The sequence below is a fragment of the Felis catus genome, chromosome A3 (assembly GCF_018350175.1).
Source record: "Felis catus isolate Fca126 chromosome A3, F.catus_Fca126_mat1.0, whole genome shotgun sequence".
Lineage (NCBI taxonomy): Eukaryota > Metazoa > Chordata > Mammalia > Carnivora > Felidae > Felis > Felis catus.
This window is the reverse complement of record NC_058370.1, coordinates 15,496,948-15,519,843: the sequence shown is the minus strand read 5'-3', so window position 1 is coordinate 15,519,843 and position 22,896 is coordinate 15,496,948. Positions and strand designations below refer to the sequence as shown.

The 22,896-nt window shown below is 52.3% G+C and overlaps 1 protein-coding gene across 1 annotated transcript; it reads right to left on the bottom strand.

Moving 5' to 3' along the window:
- Positions 1-3,087: 3,087 nt before the first annotated feature.
- On the bottom strand, positions 3,088-22,002 carry SDC4 (syndecan 4). Its single transcript, XM_003983441.5, has 5 exons — positions 21,846-22,002; positions 10,208-10,346; positions 9,113-9,159; positions 8,083-8,281; positions 3,088-5,158 (listed from the first exon to the last, which is right to left on the bottom strand). The coding sequence occupies exons 1-5, from the start codon at positions 21,912-21,914 to the stop codon at positions 5,007-5,009; spliced, it is 606 nt and encodes a 201-aa protein (XP_003983490.1). The 5' UTR covers positions 21,915-22,002; the 3' UTR covers positions 3,088-5,006.
- Positions 22,003-22,896: the final 894 nt, after the last annotated feature.

The window sequence follows — 22,896 nt, the reverse complement described above, 5'->3', positions numbered from 1 at the left end:
TGTCATTGTCGTTACTCCAGAAATATTTTTACAGATGATCCAGACTCTGCACTCCCCACCATTTGACAGATGGAGAAATTGATTGTCCAGAGGGAGTAAGTGACCTGCCTGTATTGGTTGTCTATGTTGTGTAACAGACTACCACAAACACAGCAGTTAAAATAACACCCATTTATTGCCCTTATGGTTTCCATGGATCAGGAGCCCAAGCACAGCTTAGCTGGGTTTTCTGCTATGGGTCTCCCAAGGCCATAATCAAGGTGTGAGCCGGGGCTGAAAGGGCGGTCTCTCTGAGGCAAAGGGTCCTACGCCAGGCTCACAGAGTTGTTGGCAAAATTCACATCCTTGTAGCTGTAGAACTCATGGAAGCTTGCTTCTTCAAGGCCAACAGGAGAGCATCTCTCTTACCAAGAAGGTTCCGGATCCTCTTATTAGCGCTTTCAACTGATTAAGCTTGGCCCACCCAGGGTAATCTCCCCTTTTAATAACTAAAAAAATCAACTAATTTGGGACCTCAATTACATCTGCAAAACCCCTTTGTCTTTCCCGTCTGATGTAACCCAATCATAGGAGTGGCATCCATCATGGTTACAGATCCTGCCCACATTCAAGGGGAAGGAATATACTGGTGTATACAACAGGAGGTAAAAATCTTGGGGGCCATCTTAGAATTCTGACCATCCCATCCCCCAAAACTACATAGAAAATGATTTCCAAGGAGGAATCTATTTGGCCTGTAGGCCTCCCAATGCCCCATGAAGAATGGCCCCATGTAGGGGTCAGTGCTTCTCTGGTTTCAGAAAAAATGGCAGGATCATGAACAAAAAAGGCTCAATATTGTCTAAATCCACTTTGCATCCTGTGCCCAATTCTCAGAAATAATATTATACCAAGTCCCACTCAGAGTCCACTCTCTAGATAAATTAAGTCCTGTGCAGAGTTGACCAGAAACAAGGCTATAGTAACCAGCCTTTGAGATGGCTTCCAAGGAGTCTTGCCTCCTGAAGGTATTCCTGCCCTTCCCTTCTGCAGTCTCCTTTCACGATGAATATGGCTGACCTGTGTGACCAATAGGATAGTGTGGAAGTAACAGTGAGTGACCAAAGGCTTGGCCATAAAAGGCATTGTAGCTTCCACCTGGCTCTCTAGGATCGCTTTCTGGGAAAAGCCAGCCACTATGTAATGAGGACATTAGCCCTTTGAGGGTCCACATGGCAAGGAACTGTGGCCTCCTGTCAACAGCCATCATCAACCTGCCAGACATATAAGTGAGCCATCCTGGAAGTGGACCCTCCAGCCCACTCAAGCTTCTAGATGCTCTGGCCCAGGTCAACATTTTGACTACAACTTCATGAGACAACTACCTAGCTCAGTAGCTCCCACATTCCTGGCCTGCAGACACTATGTGAGACAGTGGTCAGAAGCCCTGAAATTTGGGGATAATCTTACACAATAGATTAACACAGGGGCCTTGTGGAGCTTCTGTCTCACCCAAAGATGGCGCTGATGAGAATGAAGTGCTTTTAGTGAGCACTTACAGTACTCTAGGCTCCGACCTACCTCCCTGTAGGCTGTTGGAGCACAAGGTAGCAGCTATTAAAAGCTGAAATCCCAAGTCGAAAGGTCATGACCCACAGTCTTTATCACCGAACACAGACCTAACAGAAATTCCTGAGACAATGGAAATGCTCTGTATCTGCACTGACTGAGAGAGTAGTCAGCAGCTGCATGTGGCTACTGACCACTTGAGATGTGGCTAGCACAACTGAGGAACCGAATTTTCGTTTTTGAAAATGTGTTTAAATGGAAAGAGTCACCTGTGGCCGACAGCTACTATACTGGACGGCCCAGGTCTAACAGATGCAAGGACCTTCTGCAAGAATCAGGTTATAAAGAACAGGGAGCCCCACTCAAGCTTCACGGAGCTCAGGCAAACAAGGTGTGGCGGGGGCCCCGGAGACCACACTTGCTGCTTCAGTGGGGGGGGTGTAGGTCCCAAGCAGCCTCTGGAGCCCAAATGCCTGGGTTCAAACCCCACCTCTACTGTTGGTAAACTGTGTCACTTTGGACAAGTAACCTCTTAGCTGTGGTGTCCCAATCCGTATAACGGGGATACTAACAGACCCTACTCTGTGGAACTGTTGTGCCGATTAAGTGGGTTCAGGTATGAAGCAGAGACGGCATGGGTTCTGGCACATGCATGTGACACGAGGATTTGCTTCTACTAATTCCTCTGTATCCTTCCCCCGACCCCAGCCAAGCACTGGGTGATATGACACCAGAGGAAGACCACCAAACCCAAGGCCTTGGAATTAAGGTTTAACCCTGCAGATGAGCTAAGGGCAGGTTCCCCCCTTGGTAAAAAGGCTCTTACCAGGATTGAGAGAGGCATCAATGGGGTTTGTCCAGACCCGACTACTGCAGTGCTTGTAGAAGCCACGCAGGTGACAGGAGTGAAGCAGGTAAAGACTGTGGCAAAGCAGAAAACCCACATCCAGACAGGATCCTCCCTGTCAGCAACTTTCAATTGTTGCCATGCAGCCGGAGAGGAGCCAAATCTTGAGTTTTTCCCAAAAGAAGCAGGGAATCTGGATTTACATGGGGAACATCCTCACTTCTATGGTTAGCCTCTAATCCAAGGATTTTTGTGGGTTTCTTTTAAAGTTTATTTATTTTGAGGGAGAGATTAAGGGAGCCAGGGAGGGGCAGAGAGAAAGGGAGAATCCCAAGCCTCAACAAGGCTCAATCCCACGAACCAGGAGATCATGACTTGAGCCTAAACCATGAGTCAGACGCTCAACTGACTGAGCCACCCAGGAGCCCCCACCGCCCACCTTGTGTTTTTTAACCAGGTGCCATCTAAGCGCCACACCAAGTTAGGCATGACATGCCCCACAGGCCGCCAGGGGCACATTCTTTCTTTCCTCCTCTCCAGGCCCTTTCTTGGCTTCTTCTCTGCCTCCAATGTCCGGCACCCCAAAGCGCATTTGGTCAGGGCAATGATCTCAGGCTCCGCGAAGGTCAAAGGATACAGAACCCAGAAAGAAGGACTTCTTACAAACTTTGAAATGACAGAGACAAGCAATCTAGAAAGTACCAGGTTTTATTATCTTCTTATCAAAAAGAAAAAAATCAGTAACAGACAACAGTGTCAGGTGGCTACAAGAAGAGGTGCTCACTCCCAACATAGCCAGAGGGAAAGGGCATGGCAGGGGTGGGGGAGGGGTGCCCAGAGGACCCAGCCAGCTGGGGCCCCTGGCTTGAGGTGGTGAAGGGTGCGGGAGGCAAGGGCGACTCCCCCCTCCCCAGCCAGTGGGGTCAGGAGAAGACGCAGCCTGCACGGGCTAACTAACCCACCGGGCCTCCTCTTTGTGAAGGAAGGATCACAGATAAGCTCCAAAGCCAGGAGCCAGTCAGCCCTCCCCCATGCCCCCTTTGCCCAGGGAGACAAAGATCACCCCAGCAAGGCTGGGGCTGGGACTTGTTATACCAGTTCAGTTTTCTAGCACTGTGGTTCGACAGGTGGACACGGGCTCTACCTGCGTGCTCACCAGAGCAGCCACGAGCCACATGTGGCAAATGAGCACTTGAAATGTGGTTAGTGTAAATGAGGAATGAATTTTTTAACTTTATGTGATTTTAATTGATTTGAATAGCCACGCGTGGCTAGTGCTTACCATAATGGATAGGACGGCTCTCCAATGTTCTCTTAAATTTGGAGAAAACAAACAAAGGAACACCAGTTGGGCTCAAAGCAGAAGCTAGAAAGAAGGTAGAATTGTCTACCCTCAACTATTCCGGCCCAATCAGGAGAAGGCACCACGAACAGAGCGAGAGAAAGGCAAAAACCCACTCAGCCACACAAAACTCCACTCACTCAACCATCCAGCCAACGTCAAATGGGACATATCATGCTATTTCCTGAAAAAATATATTTATCTATTTTTCTAGAACCATGAATAATAATATATTACAAGAAAAGAGACACAAATATCCCACCATCCCCTACATTATATTTTGGGATCTGCTAGAAAACTATGTTTCGGCAATAGCCACTTCTTAGAGGAAGCAGCTTCAGAAAGGGCCAAGGTCAAGAGCGGGAGAGTGTTAAGTATAAAAAAAAAAAAAAATGAGGAGGATATTTAAAAGAGGAAAGAGAGAAAGAGGCCCTGTCTGAAGCTATAAATAGTAAAAAAAAAACAAAAACAAAAAAAACAATTAATAAAAATCCTATCTCCGTCTCTTCTCTCATTTCCGAGAAACAAAAACAAAAAACCATTAAATACAAACTTGCAGGTACTGTGGAAAGTGCAAGAGGGCGGAGAACATCTTGATATCGGCACACTCTTGCCCAGGCAGAGGCTCTGCACCAAGGAATGAACCATTAGAAAAAAATACCCCGCTAAGAGTAGATTTACAAATACTTTGCAAATCCATTTCAGTATGTAACTTTCAGCTCTTCTCCCCACCCCCTCCCCCTCATAAAAAAGGCTGATTTCCAAAAGTCACTTGAGAGAGCCGAGAATGGCCCAAGGTATACCACAGACTCCTGTAGTGTGGTCACAAGTGCCCTTTGACGGACACATCAAGGTGCAGGTGGTTCTAGTTCCTTCTCCCAGTTCCTTTTCACAAGAGGGAAGGAGAAGGCCGCCGGGGGCCGAGCTCCAGCTTCAGAGGGGCTCTGGATGAGGCATGTTTAATATAGACTCTAACCTGGGCCCACATTCTAAAGTGGAAAATTAAGAAATGATCCAATCCCAGACCTGCCTTCAGCAAGGCCAGGCGTAACCCCATTTTTCTGCCGGGACAGTCGAGGCCCAGAGAATCAAGAAGAGGCAGGCAGGAACAGAAGATGATGCCTCTTCTGACGCTTAAAACATAATCACAGCTGGAGATGCTGACAGGTCAGTATTAGTTTGCCCTCCCCCTACCCTAATGTCCACCCTTCAAAATCCTTCTGCTTCCCTCCCTGCTGAGGTCCAAGCCAGTGTGCCCAGGGGGCTGCTTCAAGCATAGAACTCGTTGGTGGGGGCTTTTTTGTAGATAGGTTTCTTGCCCAGGTCGTAGGTGCCTTCGTCCTTCTTCTTCATGCGGTATACCAGCAGCAGGACCAGGAAAACAGCAAACAGGACGCCCACGCCGCCGCCCACGATCAAAGCTGCGGAGGAAGAGACGGGAGAGCTGCGGGTCAGGACCTCGGGCACACTACCACTTCCCCCTAGTCGGCTCTCTTACAACTAGACATCTTCACCCCTGCTGTCACTTGTGCTAGGCGTGACCTCGTGAACAAGACAGGGGGTCATCGCAGGTCACTGAAGACCACAGCGCCGGAGTGGCAAAGCTACCCTTCCAACCCACGCCTGCTGGAGCCCACAGCACCTTCCAAACACCAGCTTGACACCCCTGCAACAGCTTAGCACTAACTGGGCCAGGAGCAAGCAAACCCGCAGGCCTGAAAACCCGCCTAGACACACTTAAGAGTGCAGGCCTCAGAGCATCGCAGTCTAGCTGGCTCTGGGTACGCACACCTACACAGGCCTCCGCTCCCACAGACAGGTGTGCACATCCTCTATACACACAGGTGTGTCCTACCAGACACAGCTCTAACACGGTGACACGGCCAGGCTGCTACGTCACTGACAGTTACAGACAGTGGTTTACGTTCCCGTGTTTCCAGCTCGGTGGTTAAGGCCTAGGTCCCACTCCCGTTACTCAGCACTGGCTATGTCATCAGGCAAGTGCCTTCATCTCGCTCATTGCAAACTGGAAATAAAAGTACCTTTCTCACACATCTGTCCTAGGATTAAATAAATTAATCCACCCAAAGTGCTTAGAACAATGCACAGCGTATGCTCAGTCCTCATGGATTGTAAACCTTTGTGGCTTTATGATCCGTGTCCCTAGCACCCTGAATTGGGCCTGGCACAACAGTGAGTGCTTAATAAATGACACTCACAGTTCAGCTCAGAGAGGAGCACTGCCTACGGGCACCTGCTAGCATCAGGCCGGTGCGCGCTGCTAACCTCAGGTGGGCAGCTGTTCTGCATCATGCCAGGTCGCCTGAAGGGCTCATTCCTGTTTGTTGAGGGGGCAGGGACATCTCACAGAATCCTTGCTGCGGCAGACTGAGTCCCCTAATTCGGTCTTACTAGGGCTAAGAAGATTAATTTTCCATCCCTGCACACACTCTGAATCTATGCACAGAATGAGGGCAGAGTGGCACAGGGGAGTCCAGTAAGGTTCCTTCTTAGCTAAAACTCATGAAAAAACAGCCACAAAGTGCCCCCAGGAAATACCAGAAAAAGCACAATGGAATAAGGTATCAACCCCATTCCTGTTTTTATCGCCCTTCCCTCTGATGACCCCCAGCTCCTCTAGTGGGACCTTGGTCTGTGCTGGAACCTTGACCCCACAGGGTCAGAAGGTTCAAGGGCAGTCTCAAAAGTGACTGCGGCCCTAGGTTTCAATACTAATGCCTAGTTTTGTGACTTTGGAAAGTGATTTGGCTTCTCTGAGCCTCGGTTTCCTTACTTATAAGAGTAAAGACAGCCATACCTGTCTGATAGGGTCGTGGAGATTCAGGGGGGCACACGCAGCAGGTAGCACCTGGCAAGCACTTGAGAAACTCCCAGGTGCCATTCAGATGCCAACTAACACAGCAACGGAACTTCTCACATGAAGATCTTATGCTTGGATAATTCTCAACCGCGAGATTTAAGAGACGACTTAGCTTTGGTTCTGTCTCTTGCTTATTTATGTGACCCAAGCAAGTGGTCTGCTTTCTCTGGGCCTTAGTCTCCCCGAGTTAAAAGACATGCTTGGCCTAGATCAGTGGTTTTTAAACTTTTCTTTAAAAGCAGCAGAACCCTTTGTTGGTGAAAGCAAAACCTTATGCTAACCCCACATATGCCAGCTAAAAGTGAAACTCTGTGGTTGAAAAAAGATGGGGGGAGGTTTTACCGAAGATTTTGAAGCTTAGAAGATCACAAGGTCTCTAAGGGCCCCTCTAGTTCTGATAGCACCACCACCCCCTCACATCACACAAAAAGTAGCGAAGGAAAAGCAGAAAGAATAAATACTCGGGTCCCAGGAGGTCAGGGTCAAGGCTGAGCTGGGCCCAAAGTCACCTAGGGTTACATTCCCAGCCAGCCTTATCTGCAAGATGTAGGCAAGACCCTTAATCTGTCCTGGATGGAGGCAGGACACAGGGCTCCCCCCTGTACCTCAAGACTCCGCGAAGGTGTTGGCCCAACTGGCTGTGGCTGTCCGGAGACAGGAGTAACCCAGACTGGGCCCAGGGCAGCCACTCGACAGGCTGCTTCATGAAGACCCGCCCTTGGCCTATGACATTTGGCCAGAAAGAGAGTTCTTTCTGACAACTCACCCCTGCCCGCAGCTTTGGAGACCCCCCAAGCCGCCAGGGAAGGAGAGAGCCAGCAGGCACCGCCCCAGCTGAAGGCCCCACAGCCAGCCTTGAAAGAGCCACTCCTAAAGCCCCATGAAGACCCAGCGACAGATTACACCAACAAATCAGAAAAGCCCTTTACGGTTTGCCAAATTATTTCAGATTCTCATTTTCATGGAGTTATTACACCAACCCGAGGAGGTAGCACTGTACCCGTTTACAGAGGAAGAAACGGAGGCTCACATCCTCAACTGAGGCTGGCAAGCTTCTCAGCCAAGATCACGAGGCTGTCAAGTGACAGAGCAGGAGGGAGGGAAACCGGCCCAATCCAAAGGAGTCTCTGTGCTTTCAAGGGAAGTTAACCTTGAATAAACTCCCTAGATACCAATCCCAGGTTACGAAAATGCTTTGAAAACAAGACAGAAGGACTTAACGGCCAGTGACTGGCTCCTAGCTGTTCTTTAAAAGACTCTGATATGCAATTCTCCTCCCCCTCCACAGGGCTGCTCACCCAGTCAGAGCCACCCCTTACGACTAAGGTGTAGTCCTTGAGGCTCCAGGGCACCCTGTGGCTAGAAGGAAGGGGTACCAAGAAGCCCAATGTGCCAGAGGCATCCCTGTCTGCAACACTGCCTCCCAGTCCTCTCCCCCTTCAAAGTATCTCGTGAGGACCTTACCCGCCAGAACCTCTGTCCTCTCAAAGATGTTGCCGCTCTGTGTGGCACTGGACATGGACACCTTGTTAGACACATCCTCGTCCCCTTCAAAGGGTGAGATCCTCTTGGGGATGACCTCATTCTCCTCCAGGTCCTTGGCTTCGGTGGGGACCCAGCTCCCAGGCCCTGCCCTCTCAGGGATATGGTTATCTAGAGGCACCTGGATGGGGCAGAAGGAGGAGAGATGAAGACTCAGTGTGCTTTGGGGAGGGACCCAGGGCAGGGACAGGAACATTCAGCCAGGGAGGGAATCTGCTTCCGCCACCTTGCCGGATGAACCGTGTGGTCCTGGAGCTGAATTCAGCACCAATCTCTCAACAGTTATGCCATCAAAGGCTTACCCTCAACCTTTCTAGTGGATCTGTCCCAAAAGAGGAATGAATGTGACCGAGGGTACAGGGAAGCAGGTGTTACCACTCACTGCTGGTCAGTGGGGATTCTAGAATCACCACCCTGGAGGGCGGTTGGGCAAAACTATAGAAAGTGCTTGCCCTTTAAGGCAGCAGCTTTGCCTCTGGGACTCTATCCCAAGGAACTAATCAGAGATTTGAGTGAAAGATGCTTGCTGTGGTGGTATAATTTTAGAGTATCAAAAAATCATAAACAACTTTTCCATCAATAAGGGGAAAATAATGGAAGATGATTATGCAGCCTATAAAAATGAAAAAGAACACTTAATTATGTGAGGAAGCAAGCTCGTGCCCACTTTAAGTGAAAAGTGCAGCACACAAGACTGTATATATTATTTGATATTAATGCTGGGAAATACCTAGAAATGCACAGAAAAGGTGCTGGAAACACATCTAAGTGTTGGCAGTGATTATCCCTGCAGGAAGGATGGCCTACCCACAGTCGTGCCTGTCCCTAAGGAGCCAGGGCCACCAATACAAGCTTTCTTGCAGAGTGAGGTCAGACCCTCACTTATGGGCTCCTCTCAACAGGTGTCACAGTGGAGCAAATGGGGAGAGGCAAAAGCATGTTAACTACTCACCAAGGGTTGGATTACTTCCGGGAAGATCCGGGGGTCCTCTGAGTCATCTGTAAAGTCAGAAAAGCTGTGTGAACATTTGTCCTTAAAGTACCTCCCCCTTCTTCAGCCATGGCTGGTGGGAGTCCTACCTTACAAGCAGCCCTCAAATGCTCAGTGTACAGTAAGTGACCATTCCCACCCCAGCCTCAGTCACCTCATCTGTAAAATGGGGCTCTCAAGACCTTACTCCCCGGTTCTTTCACAAGGATGCCAGGCAGGTAGCTGAGCAGATGCTCTGTCAGCTCCAAACCCTTGCTCTGGAATGTCTGGGTCAGGGACCAAGAGTCAGTTAGAAAGGCAGAATTTCAGGGCTCATAGAATCAGAGTCTGCATTTGAACAAGAGCCCCAAGGGATTCCTTTGAGCCTACTCTAGATTGTAACATTAAATGTTAGAAATCGCAACATTAAAATATTTACTGAGTGCTTAGCATGTGCCAAGAGTCCAATCCCCAACTCACTGATTCACTATTTTACAGATTCGGAAACCAAGTCTCAGGTCACTGAGAGGCAGTTTGAACTCAAGACTATGGGACTCCAAAGCTCAAACTTCAAAGATCACACCATCCTGCACATAGGAGTCACTGAAGACCATGAACCGGCCTGGCCCCTGGTCCAGCCCCCAGAGGCCTGGGCCCCTTCACACACTCCCATCCCCCTCTGAAGCAGGGGCTTGTTCTCCACCCATACTTCTGCCCACACACGCTCCCAGGCTTTGGAGCTGGCCCTTCTCCTTTTCACAAGAAGAAAACACTATCAGTTCTTTCCAGCCCCACCCCCACCAGGCCCCCAGCGATAGGCAGACAGGTCCAGGCTGGTGCTCAGAAAACCTACAGCTACAAATGAACTCAAAGCAACAAATAACCCGCCCAAGGAGGGTTGCCAAGGGGTGGAAAGGCTTGATAGTTACTTTTGTTTCCCCTTTGAGAGGGGAGGAGCTCTGCTGGAAAACCCCCATACAAATCCAAGTCTCAAGACATGCTCACCCCCCTATGGTCTGTGAGGCCACTTTCCCTCCAGCCCCATGACCTCAAGCCTGCCCACCACACCCTCCATACCCAGATCTCCAGAGCCAGACAGCTCAAAGTCATCGGGCTCCTGCCCGGGCCCCCCGACATCCTCATCATCTGGGAGGGCTCCAGAAAAGTATCGGCCTTCTAGGAGGTCTTGGGGGTCGATGACTTCGGTCTCTCGGATCTAGAGTGAAAAAAGGAGTTACGTCAGCCACTTCTGAAGACACATCAGTAGCCCCCTGGTGCTTGACAACAGCCCCCAAGCCCCAAAAGGCAATGAAGTGGGCATTCGGTAAGGTAACCTGGGGTGCTGGAAAGTAAGCAGGCCAGGACCTGGAGACCTGGGTCCTGCTCTCCTCCTGGCCCCCTAACTTGCTGTGTGACCTTAGGCAAATCTCTTTCCCATCCTGGGCTAATAAAAATAATAAAGTTGGTAATAATCAGAACATTAAACATTACTAGGTACTATTTACTATAAGCAATTACTACGTGCCAGCCCCTGTTCTTATTAACTCCAAAGGCATGTCTTTAACCTCATTTTACAACCAAGGAAACTGGGCGTTTCCCTCTGACACAAGTAGCGGGTGGAAGAAGGAGGCTTCCGCCTCAGGCTGCCTGACTGCAGGAGCCACACAGGCTGGAGGGTAGGACACTCTAGGGTTCTAGGGCGCAGACACTGTCACCACTGATTCGCCTGTGGCAGGGACAGGGCTGCTGGCCCTGGTCTTTCCCAGTCCAGAACACCTTTCCCAGCTGAGTCAGACTGGGCTGGGACAGACAGGGCTGGCTCACCCACACCTCAGGGAGGCCTCAGTCCAGGTGCTGCACAGACCTAGTGACTCACAAAGACACGAACACACTCTCATATCCAGCTTTATAAGCATCTCCCACAGGATCTTTTCTGTACCAGCACAGAGTGGGGCACCATCCACTCCATCACCCACAAATGTCCTTGGCCCCTACCCACGGGGACCCAGTCTAGGACATCACAGCAGAATCTTAAGCCTACTTCCACTGAGAAGCTTTCCAAAGGAAAGTATCAAGGTCCAGGGAGGAAAAGACTTTCCCAGGGTCCTACAAGTACATCAGCTACTCTCTCTGTTCCCATCTCCTAGAGCTCACAAGGGTAGGAAGCATTCTGAATGCTTACTGCCGTTCTCCTTAGCTCTGGGGCGAAGGCTTCCCACAGAACAGCAGTCCTGGGCAAAGTTTTTTTTTTTTTTTTTTTTTTTTTTGCTAATTAACTCAAATATTAAAGTCCCTACTTTTGCCAAAAGAGATTGGGTTTCATGAAGTTCCATACACACCCCTCCTCAAAACATTCTCTTCTTCTTTCCCAAAGCCCCTGCCTGTAGGAGACTGGGGCTCTGCTCAGAACCACAGAAGCCAGGGAGGTCCTGTCCCTTCCATCTCACAGAATTGGACAGAATTCGAATGCTGAACAGGGCAGTGACTTGCCCAAGGTCACATGGCTGAGTTAGCTGCACAGGTCAGAATGGAGAGAAGTCAGGTCAGGTCTCTCTTTGACTGCCCCAGGCTGTCCTTCACCTGAGGGAGACTGCCAGTGACTCAGGGGAGCCCGAGAAGGAATATCTGTTCCCAGGACAAGGTAACCATTGCAGGCGAGGCCCGGGCTCCTCCTGTACTTCCTCCGGGGGCTTCTGGGGAGAGGCGGGCAGAACCTGACTGTCATGCCCTCTTCCACCCACCGTGAGGGCATGTGCTGGATTCCCGGAAAGGAGCAGGGTCAGACCAGGGGGAAGGCGGCGGGCACGCAGCCCTCTTCCACCGGATGGGAGAATCTTCGCTGAATACTTGGCACACACGGGGGTGGGGAGCCAGAAGGGGTTAAGTCCTGGTCCGGATGACTTCATGACTCGGGAATCAGGAGCTGCTGAGCTACTAGTGCTGGAACTCCAGCCCAGCCCCCGCACACAGCCCCACAGCCCCGTGCCTGTGGCTTTAGTTTGGCAGCTCCTCCGGAGGGCTCCGAGATGGTTGCGAAACTGTCCCTAGGGCGAGGTCCCTGCCGCAAAGCAAATTCCCCCAGGCCCAGATTCTGAGAGCAGGACCTCCTAAGCACTTAGCCTAAAGTAGGTCCTCCTGATAGATTTTTGCCCAAGGTCACATTGGTAAAAAGTGGCCACACTGGACCAGAACCCAGGCATGGGTCACCTGAGCTTTTAACCACACACACAAGAACACCTGCGTGAACATACGCGTCCACAGAGTGCCTGACCACCCAAGCTAGGAGGGAGCCCTGCTGCGTGGAGGTCAAACCCAGCCCAGGAGAGAAAGAAGGTACTTCAGCCAGTGGTCAACCAAGCCTGGAGACCAGACTGGCTGTGGGAGTCTGAGCTCCTGAGCTCCAAGTCCTCAAGTCAGGGGCTGGGGTCCCAGCACTGGGTGGCTTCAGGCGGAGACCTTCCCCACCCCTGGTCCCCAGGAGTCACAGAACGTTGTTTCTACATCTTGCCTTTCTTTGGGTGTGTGAAAGTGCTAAGGGGTGCTTCAAAACAACTCCTGGGATTAGCATGCTGTCTGGCTCAGAGTTACCACTTCAGTTTCACAGTAGCTAAAGGAAGGCTAAGAGAGGAGGCAGGCCCCGTCCGCACTGAAACCCAGATTCACTCCCAGTTCAGCCCTCACCCTTCCTTTTTATACCAGGTTCCTGGAGAGGATACACTTGTCCAAGGTTGCACCAGGGGCACAGGAGGCATCAGACCCTGTCAGATACCTATTCCAGGGCTCAAGACTGCATTAGAGGAGCCAACGGTTCCTTCTCCAGCAAGTCACAAGTCACGAGGCCCGGGGGGCAGGGGGCATGCTCAGGGAAGGACACAAGAAAACAAAACCTTCAACTCCAGAAGCATCTTCTCTGCCCCTGACTCCTGACAAGAGAGAAATTCCCCAGTGGGAACCCTTTAAGACGAGGCCAGCAAGAGAGGACCAAGCTCCATGAAACTGTGGGCAAGCATCCCTTCATGTGCAGAGGGGCAGAGGGGAGGGAATGCCAACAGTCCTCCCTTGCCTCACCTACTTTGCAGACAAGGCCCATTCAGTCAGGGTGGCTTTGAAGAAGCCACCAGGCCACCCAGTAGCCAAGCCCAGCCCTGACCAGAGAGGGACCCCACCCTGATCCCAGCCGAGCTTACCCCACCTGTTCTCCACTCACCCCATCCCTCCTGGGGGAATGTGTGTTCACGTGTGTGTGCACACACAGGCACCCTCTCTGGGCCCTCAGGCCTCCCTTCTCCCAGAGCACAACAGAAATCACCAGCAGAATAAGGCAGTGGGCTGGGTCTCACAGACCCTGTCTACCCCAGGGCTGGTGGACACCTGGGATGAGTGCCTGGGGACTGAGATGCTGGACGCCTCCCCAGATTATCCCCAGAAGAGGGGGCAGGTGCTGTTTTGTTCTAAAGGAACTAACACCTGCCAGTAGAAAGTATCTGAGGCCACTGAGCCCAATGGTCTCATTTTATAACCCAGCAAACAAATTAAAAGACAAGGGACTTTGCCAAGGTCACCCAAACTGTTGGCAGCAGGGCTGGACTTAGAAGCTAGGTCTTCTGGCTCCAGGCTGGAGTTGTCCTCCCTCCCTGCCTCAAGGGTTTGGGCTGCAAAAGTAAGGGTCTCAGCAAACCCACAGGCTGCAGCTGTCACTCCAGTCCTTATGCTATAAGCATGAAAAGAAGCTAGGAAAAGGTCGCCAACCCCACCCCAAAGTCCTACAGCTTCCGTCACCAGGGAAAAGCACAGGGGCTGGGGTGACTAGCTCAAGTATCCACGACGTGCCAGGCACCACGCGGTGCTCTTCCCTATGAACTCATTTTACTGGCACGAGTCTTGTAACATGTTTGCAGGAAATTGAGGCGCAGGGGAGTCATTTATCCGAAGTCACACAACTAGAAAGCAACAGAGCTGAGATCTGAACCTAGATCTTTCTCAAGACCACGCCTCAGCTACAACCAGACTTCTCACTGCCACCCCCGAGTCACCTCTCCACCCCAACCCCACAGTGCCAGGCCAGGCTCCACCAAGGAGCAAACAAAGGTGAAAGTGATATTCAACAAAAGAACAAAAACTTGGCTGGGGCAGCAGGGAGTTCAGGGTCAAGGCCTGGTTAACCAAGAGCTGGTGGGAGGAAAAGAGGGAGGAGAGCCCCCCACACCCACCTCCTGCCCCCAGGCTCCTCCCCAGCAGAGACAGGGTCAGGGACACATCTGACCCTTCTTTCAGGAGGTGAGACCAGAAGGACAACTGGGCAAGCCAAATTCAACAGGGAGTGGCAAGGACACTGGACTCCAACTACTGAAGCCACCTGTTATCCGGACAGGAGATCCCCAGAAGGGGCCGTTGGTTAGTCACTGCTTTCCCCCACCCTGCCTTTTTGAAGGGCCAGATATCCCCCAGGGTAAGCAAACCCAGGAGCCACAATCAGAGCTCTACACCTCGCCAGAAACAAAGGATCCCCACCAGAAGAGTGGTTACCCACAAGCAAAGCACAGTCTGGCCATGGCCACTTCCTAACTCCAGGAACCTTGGGGTATACTGAACCCTGAACCCTTAGTTTTCTCTTTTGGTAACCAGGGCTAGGAGCACCCTGCAGGACGATGACGATTAAGTGAAATGCATTAGTGTGTGCAAGGGACCCAGCATATGGCCCAGTACACAGCAGGTGCTCATTGAGTAGTAGCTATTATTAATCCCCACCTGCCTTCCTTCTGGCTAAAGGGATTAGTGGTCAAAGGGTCAGAGAGACCTGGAAAAAGCTATAGAACAGTTCCATTGCTAGAAAGGTGGTCAGTGGATGGGGGGGGGGGGGGGGGGCGGGGTTTGCAAATCATGAAGGGACATAACCCTGTAATGAGTATTCATTTTGCTTCTGAGACCAGAGACTTTTCAACAACCAATCAGGTCCCTGGAGACTGCAAAGGACCCAGAGATGGGCAGAGACCTGCTCAAGGTTACACAACTTGGAGCACCTGTCGTAAGAAGATAGAGGCAGAGGAAACTGGGTTGTATTTTTCCAAAAGGAGTAAATGGCAGTGACCAGAGATGCCTGACATTCTACTTGGGGATCCCAGAGTATTTCCTGACCTGCCCTGAGGATGAAAAAAAATATCCAGAAGGCAATAAGAAACCACACACCAATCCACAGCCTGGTACTCTGGTAACTGAAGGGTTAAGCCAGGTCTGGGAATAGGGGTGGGGCTAGGGTGGGGGTTCGAATGTCAGCTCTGCCCACTCCAAGGTCAGGTTACTCTGAACACAATCACACAGGAGACAAGCCAGGCCTGGCACAGCCAGCAGCCAACTTTTCACCAACCCCCCCAGGGCAGCCCATTCCACAGCGAGGGCTCCAGGATCCTGGGGTGCAGCTAGGAATGGGGGCAGAGGTGGGAGCTTCTGCAGCTCTGGACACCCCCCTGATGGCAGCTGATGCAGCACCCTTGCCACTAACTCCTTTGTGGATCTTGGGAGATTCCCTCCCTGGGCCTCAGTTTCCCCACCTGTAAAAGACGGTTCTGGAACAGACAAGCCTCCCTCTGTCTCGAGGCCTGGTAACCAAGCCGGGCACTGCTCCGATTACCGCTGGAGACAGGCGGGAGGGGGCTGGCTCCCTGAGGGCTGCAGAGACAGAGGTGCATTGAAGCTGGGGCTTGTAATCTAGGCAGCAGATCCGAAGTCCCTGCTGGATCTGCGGGCGGGGACATAAACAAGCCTCCCGTGTTCTCAGGAGCAGAGTCGCAGAGTCGATAGCCTCTAGTCTAGGCTGATTAGATCAGCACTAGGTGCTGGCTTCCTGCCCCTTCCCAGACTCCCTGCTGTGCACCCCCCGCCCCCACTCGGAGAAGCCACTGCTCCAGACCTAGTGGGTCTGTCCCACAGACGTTTCCCAGCCAGTCCCTACCCCGCCCCCTACCGCGGGCAAGGAGTGTCCCCACTGCCTGTGACCGGCCATGGGTCATCCCTGCCCCCACGCCCTGAGGTTCCAGTGGTACAGCCAGTCCCACAGGCCTGGCTGCAACCGGCGGCTCCACCAAGTCACTGTTTCCACACATACCAGCCTCTCCCTGCCTCCCCTTTCCATTACCCCAGGTGTCACCTGACTACCAGCCTCCTCTACTGTGCCAGAGAAAACTGGGGCAGCAGAGTTCTGGGCCTGCAGGGTGGGGGAGGAGAGAGGCAGAATAAGGAGGGGGGGGGTGCGCTGAGTAGGAGGGACTGGCCAGAGGGTGGGGGTGCTGAGTAACCAGGGGCACAGAGGTGGTGAAAAGTAGCAGGGATAGACTGGGCAGGGGACTGCAGAAGGCCAAAGCTGGGAAGAAGTGTTCAAATCACAGAGTCATCTCCTGGGGACTCCTGGAGCTCTCCGGTAAGGATAAAAAGTTTTGAACCCCGAGAACTGTAACCATCAGTCTACATTTTTCAGTGTGCACTCAGATACCATCTCCCTGAAGCCAACATCCAGCCAGGTTAAGAACCCTGGTCTAGCCGCTAATGATAAACCCAGATCAAGCCAGCACTTTACAAGTTTGCCAAACACTTTACAAGTTGAGTGACACAGGTGTTTTGTAGAGGACACATCGGTGAAGTGACTTATTAACTAACTGCATGTCCCGGGGTGAGCAGCAGAGCTGGGATGGTGACTCAGGTTTTTGTGGCTGTGAAATGCACCCACTTCCAGTCACCCTGCCTCCAGCAGACAGGGCCAAAGGGCCTGGCCAGGTGCAGGAACACGCCTGAAGGTCACTAGTGAGTTAATAACAAACCAGCTCAAGAAGCCAGGTTTCTAGCCCTTCTGGAGTTAAATCAGGCCCCAACCGTTGACACGGGCCTTCACCTCCCTCTCTAGGCACTGTGCACTGAAAGTGTATGAAAACTGGCTTTTCAGACACTGTACCTTCCTGCCCACTACCACACCCCCTCTCCTAGCGCAGAGCGCAGCTTGCAACTCACTCGGCCTCCGTAGGACTAGAAACTCTGCCCCTCCAGCTCAGGAAGGGTGACCCCCTTCTGGACAGTGTCTAGGTGGTCCCATACCCTTAGCAAACCCTGCCATCACCCAGCAGGCTGCAAACTGCTCCGCAAAGGGTTCCTACAAATCCTGGCGGGAGGGGTGGGGCCGCTGAGAACTGGTTCTTGTTTAAATATGAACCCATCTGATAATTAGCAAACAGCCCACTTCTAAAACAAACAAACAGGAGATTTGAACTCCATCAGCCCCACCCTCGACTCCTCCCTTACCACCCTGCAGCTGTTGGGGAGTGGGAGGGAAGAAAGTGTTCCAGGGGCCATGGGGGGGCGGCGGGGAGTAGAATCCTCAAAGGCACAGGGCCACCTGGCACGGCTGACATGTCTGTCACACAGAATGCGGCCTCCCTACCAGGCACTCACTGCAGCCTTGTCCCCTCCTACCAGCCCCACCAAAACCCTGATCTTCTTACCCACCAGGAAGCAGAGGCTGGGGAGACTGGGTGACATGTCCAAAGCCATGTAGCTAGGAAGAGGTGGCCTTCACACCTCTGAAGTTAGGTCTGCCTAACCCCAAGCCACTGTTCCAGTGCCCTCCTGCCAGTTCCAGGAAGTAAGGGGAGAGGAGGACATCAGACAAGTCAGAGACTCCTGGGGTCCAACCCCAGCTGGACTATATACCAGCTCTGCTCTAGGAGCTCAGAGCAGTGGCAGCTTCAGTTCTGCTTCAAGGGAAACAAACAATTGGCTGAATTCACACCCTGTCAAAGTCCACACGGACGGGGCACTGGGAAGGTCCGAGGCCTAGTATTAACATTTCCTGGGCATCCCCTCAAAGGCCCTGGACATTGAGACGCTGACTATCTTTAATAGGCTCTCAGGGGACAAGGTAAAACTCTGGAACCCATTCCAACACCCTCATCAGAGCCATCCTACTAGCCAAGAGGCTGAAAGGAAATGGGTAACTCAGGCCAGCCACCGCTCTCCTCCAGTGACTCACAGGCCCAGTCCAGCCCCTTCCCCCAATTTCAAATGGTCATTTGGAAATCACACCCACCAGTCCAGGAGGCTGAGAACAACTAGCAGCCAATTCCTCCCAAGAAGGAACTGGGGCGGGGAGCCCAGCCTGGCTCTCCCAGCTCCTCATTCAGGGCGGCCCTGCACTCCAAGTCCTTGCAAAAGCCTTCTGTTTCCAGGAGCTGGGGATGGCAGGAGCTGAATGTCTCCACCCCCCAGCTCTTCTCCTCTTAGGTTCTTTACCAAGGGGGCCAAGAAAGCTCCCCTCCCCCCATCAGTGTGTTTTCAGGGCAGGGAGGGCCCTTGGGAGGGTTTTGGTCCTACCTCCTTACTATAGAGTTGGGGACACTGAGACCCAGAGATAGGGCATACGTGCTTCCAATTCAGGAAGTAGAACCCAAAGTATCTTCCTTCAAAGCCAGCCGGAATTTCTCATCTGGAATGTTCTCAGAGGAGGCTCAAACCAGACACCTTGTATTATCAGAGACCTGGTTCTGACCTTGGCAAGCCACTACCTTCCTCTGAGCATCAGTTTCCTGTATAAATGGAGATAATAAAACCTACCTCACGGTTTCCCTGGAAGGCATTCACGTTAGTGATAAATTACCTCAATGCACCCTTTCGAATGAAGTTACACACATGAATTTATTCATTCATGCAAATATTTCCTGCGTACTAAGTAAGGGGTAAGTATTTCGCTGAAGATGAATAGGGCAGAATTCCCCACTGGGTGTATGTGGGTGGGAGTGGTGTGTGTGGTAGGTTTGGAGGGATGGATATGAATAGAATACTTGAGCTGAAAAGGGCAATCAAGGTCATTTGTTTCAAACCCCATTTTACAGATGGGGGACATCAAGCTCACAGAACCCTCTAAACAATGGCCCAAAATAGGCTCTTTAGTAGCTCTCTAGGCTTTTAAGAATTCCACAGAGCTCTCACTGACCACTCAAGGGTCCTAGACCCTCTGGGCTTCTGCCCCACTCCTACCTCAGGGCAATCAAGGAGAGAATTTTCAAGGAGACCGAAAACATCTCTAAGCTAAAGTACATTTCCCCAGAACCCACTGGGCCTGGTGCCACATCAGAAGGCTGTGCCTCTGGGCAGCAACCCCTCTGGAGGGGTCCAGCTCCCCAAACAGGGCTGCCTTTAATTGGCTAGGGAAGGAGTGGCAGGAAGGCAGTTCAGGGGAATGCTCCCAGCTGGACAAGAAGAACTGGTTTGGGATGGTAAGTCCCACAGCCAGGGAAGAGGCTGTCTGCACAGTCTGGGTTCCCTTCCCAAAACTTGTGGCACCAAGCCCTTAGGGTGGGGGTAGGGTATCACCCAAGGGGAGGGCAGGCCTTTGGCTTAAACCTAAACTTGGAGAGGGGCCTCAACAGCACTACTGGAGATGGACCTCAGTTCCCTCATCTGTAAAGTGGGCATAATATAATCCCGAGATGCTGGGTTTTTTTGTGAGGATAAAATGCCCCAGACCTAGCATGTGGAAAACTCAACAAATCATAACTGTAATTAGCAAATCCCTTCTCCCAGGGCCTGTTTTCTCCACCTGCAAAAAGAAAAAGGCGGGCCTCCATTACATCTATCCAACTATGACTAGGTCTGATTTTTCCGGCCACAATCTTGGAAGGAAGGGGGTGGCGGAGGCAAAAGGGGAAGCCCTGTGACCCAATTAGAGGTGGAAGGTCCCTGACATTCACCAGGAAGGGGAGTGTTGAGGTCAGGATGAGAGCCAGATACCTCTCTCAGGAAGCAGCTGCTCAGGGCCTACTTCTCCCCCAGCTGATGGGTCACCGTGCGAGGGCTGACACAGCTGCCCTCCCCCAAACCATATCCTTCTGACTGCCCCCAGGACACAGCTGTCTGCTCCTCACCCTGAAGCACCTGCAGACTCAGCAGCCTCTGAACTGAGACTGCCATGTGACTGCCCATGCAGTGACCTCACGACCTCCTGGGTCTTTCTTTTTTCCCCACACTGTCCAGGCCAACAGGACCCAACATGGCATTCCTCTGGAGGTCTCCCCAGTTGCTGGACTCAACACATCTTTCAGGGCCTAATTTAGAGCACTGTACCAGGGAGCAGCAGGTGTAGGTTGGAGTCTTGGCTCAGACACTAACCTTTTGGTCTGGCTGCCCTTAGTTTGGGGAAGTCATCACCTCACTCTGGTCTCCTGTTTCCTTCCACCTCAGAATTCGTTGAGGGCGGCCAGCCCCAAATCTCAACAGATTCAGGGCCACCACTCAGAAAGCATCACACTGCAGCTTATCATAAGAGCAGGAACTTGGACACCTGGCTGCCTAAATTTGAATGACTCAGCCCCTGATTAGCTGTGTGACCTTGGGTAAGTTAGCTAGCCTCCTCAGCCTCAGGACCAATTTAAGAACAGTAAACAGCAGGGTTGTTGTCAGAATTAAGCAAGTTGATAGGACATTGGAACAGCCATTAGAAAGCTATTAGAACATCATAAGGCACACCATAAGCACTAAATGTTTGCTATCATCACTGAATGCCTGCAATCGTGCTGGTGGGTTATCATCAGGATCTCACGGACTCCCCAAAAGAAGCCTGCCAGGCAGAAAAGACTTCCCCCGCCCAAGCCCAGAGAAACAGGAGCCCCATAAAAAAATCTGCAATGATTAAACTCCACAGACTTGCTGCTTCTAAAAAGGGGGGCTTAATTAAGGGAATCAAGGGGGCAAAAAATGGGGTTCTTGGAGGACAGACAGACCCTCCCAGCAATTCCTGCTCCCCCAACTTCCCAGATGAGATTGCCATCCTCCTCCCCCACACTGGTGACAGGGGATGAATGGAGGTTCTGGTGGCCCAGGACTTTGTAAACTCGGACAGGGACCAGAGAGCAGTGAGAAGGAGAGCTTCTCTGGGCTCACTGAGGCCCTCTGTCCCCCACCCCCCTTCACCCTACTCAAGGTGGGTACTCCAATTTCTCTTCTGCAGTTCAGCAGAAATAAACCGCATTCTCGAAGAAAGCAGAGGCTCAACTCTTGGTGAAGTGCTGACCCCAAACCATCCTTCCCGTCTGCCCTTGGAAGATCAGAGCCCCAACTTTGGAGGGGCCCTACAGAGGCACTGGCCATCTCCTGCCGGGCTCCCTCCTGCCGTTGTACAGATGGGGAAACTGAGACTCAGAAGGGGCAGGGCTTTACCCAAAGTTACAAGCCCAGTGGCGGGGTTGGGGCCAGACCTGAGGTCAGGGTTCAGTCCTTCATTCCCCGGTGTGTGAAACAAGGTTCCGCACAACCCTCCTCCTTCCCCCTTCCGAGTACGCTGCCCCTCGTGCCCAGGCCCTATCGGATTCTAGAGCCGCCGCTCTGGGCGCTTACGGAGGGCGTGCAGGGGGATCCAGGGCCCCAAGATCACCAGGGGAGGGAGAGAGTGTGGGGGAGAGAAGAGGTGACACCGGCTTAGTCACGTCCGAGCCTGGAGCGCGCGGCGGGGCCGAGGCCAGAGGGGGCGGGAAGAGCAACAGGCTGGGGCGCACGTTCGCGCGCGGGAGCCACCCCGGCCCGGAGCCTCCCTGTGACCCGGGAGCCAAGTTTTCCAGCAAAGTTTCCCCGGCCTCGGCGTCTAGTTGGGGGCGGTGCAGACCCCTGAGGCCCCCCTAGCCCGGGCCCCCAGGAACAAAGGAGGCACCAGGCCGCCCTCCGGGGATCCCCAAGCACCTACCGACTCGGGGGCAGCGGCGGGGACGCCCACGAGGAGCAGTAGCAGCGCGAGCAGGCGGGCGGAGGCCATGGCACGGCGGTCCGCAGAGGGCGCGCAGGCAAGTGGTCCGGCCGGGCGCGCGGCCCCTCTTATAGGCGGTGGCCGGCCCCGCCCCCGGCCCCGCCCCGCCGCCGCACCCCGCCCGGAATTCCCCTGCGAAAGCTGGGCCTCGGGGCGCTGGGCCCGCCCACGCGGCTGGAAACCCCGAGGGACCGGCTCCCGATCTACCCCGAGTTCCTGTCCCCTTTATTTCTTTGCTTTCCCCCCAGACAGGCTCCCAGAGATCACTGTGTCTAACCCCATTTCATACTTGGGGGAAACTGAGACCTTCGATGGGAAGGACTTGCCCAGGGTCTTCAGTTTAGACCCGCGCTCCTTGAACCGGGTACACTCCCTTCCGAGGATGAGGAAGACATTCCAAATGGGACGTGGACTTGCGTAGCCTTAAGGGGTCAGCACAATTTTTCTGTAAAGAGCTAAATGTTTTAGTCTTTGCGGGCCATTCGGTCTTGTGTCATGCTCCAACTCTATCTAACACAGTAGCTCAAAATCAGCTACAAATACTTGCAAGAAAGAGAGTGGCTGTGTTCTAATAAAATACTATTTATGGAACAGTGAAATTTGTATTTCATATAATTTTCACGTGTCACGAAATATCATTCTTGTTTTGATTTTTTTCCCCAACAATTCTAAAATGTAAAAACCATTCTTAGCAGCAAGCTGAACAAAAACAACCGATGGGCAAACTTTTTGGCTTGAGGATGGCTGACCTGTTTTAAAGGATTCGTTTTCCTGATTTTGAATTTCAAAAAAGTTTGATCTGAGAACTAGTCTGCAAGTCTGCCTCAGATCTACTTCCACCCTTTTTAAAAGAAAGTTGCGGGGCGCCTGGGTGGCTAAATTAGTTAAATGCCCCACTCTTGGTCTCCGCTCAGATCATGCTTTCCCAGTTCGTGAGTTCAGCCCCGTGTCAGGCTCTGCACTGACAGTGCAGAGCCAGCTTGGGATTTAT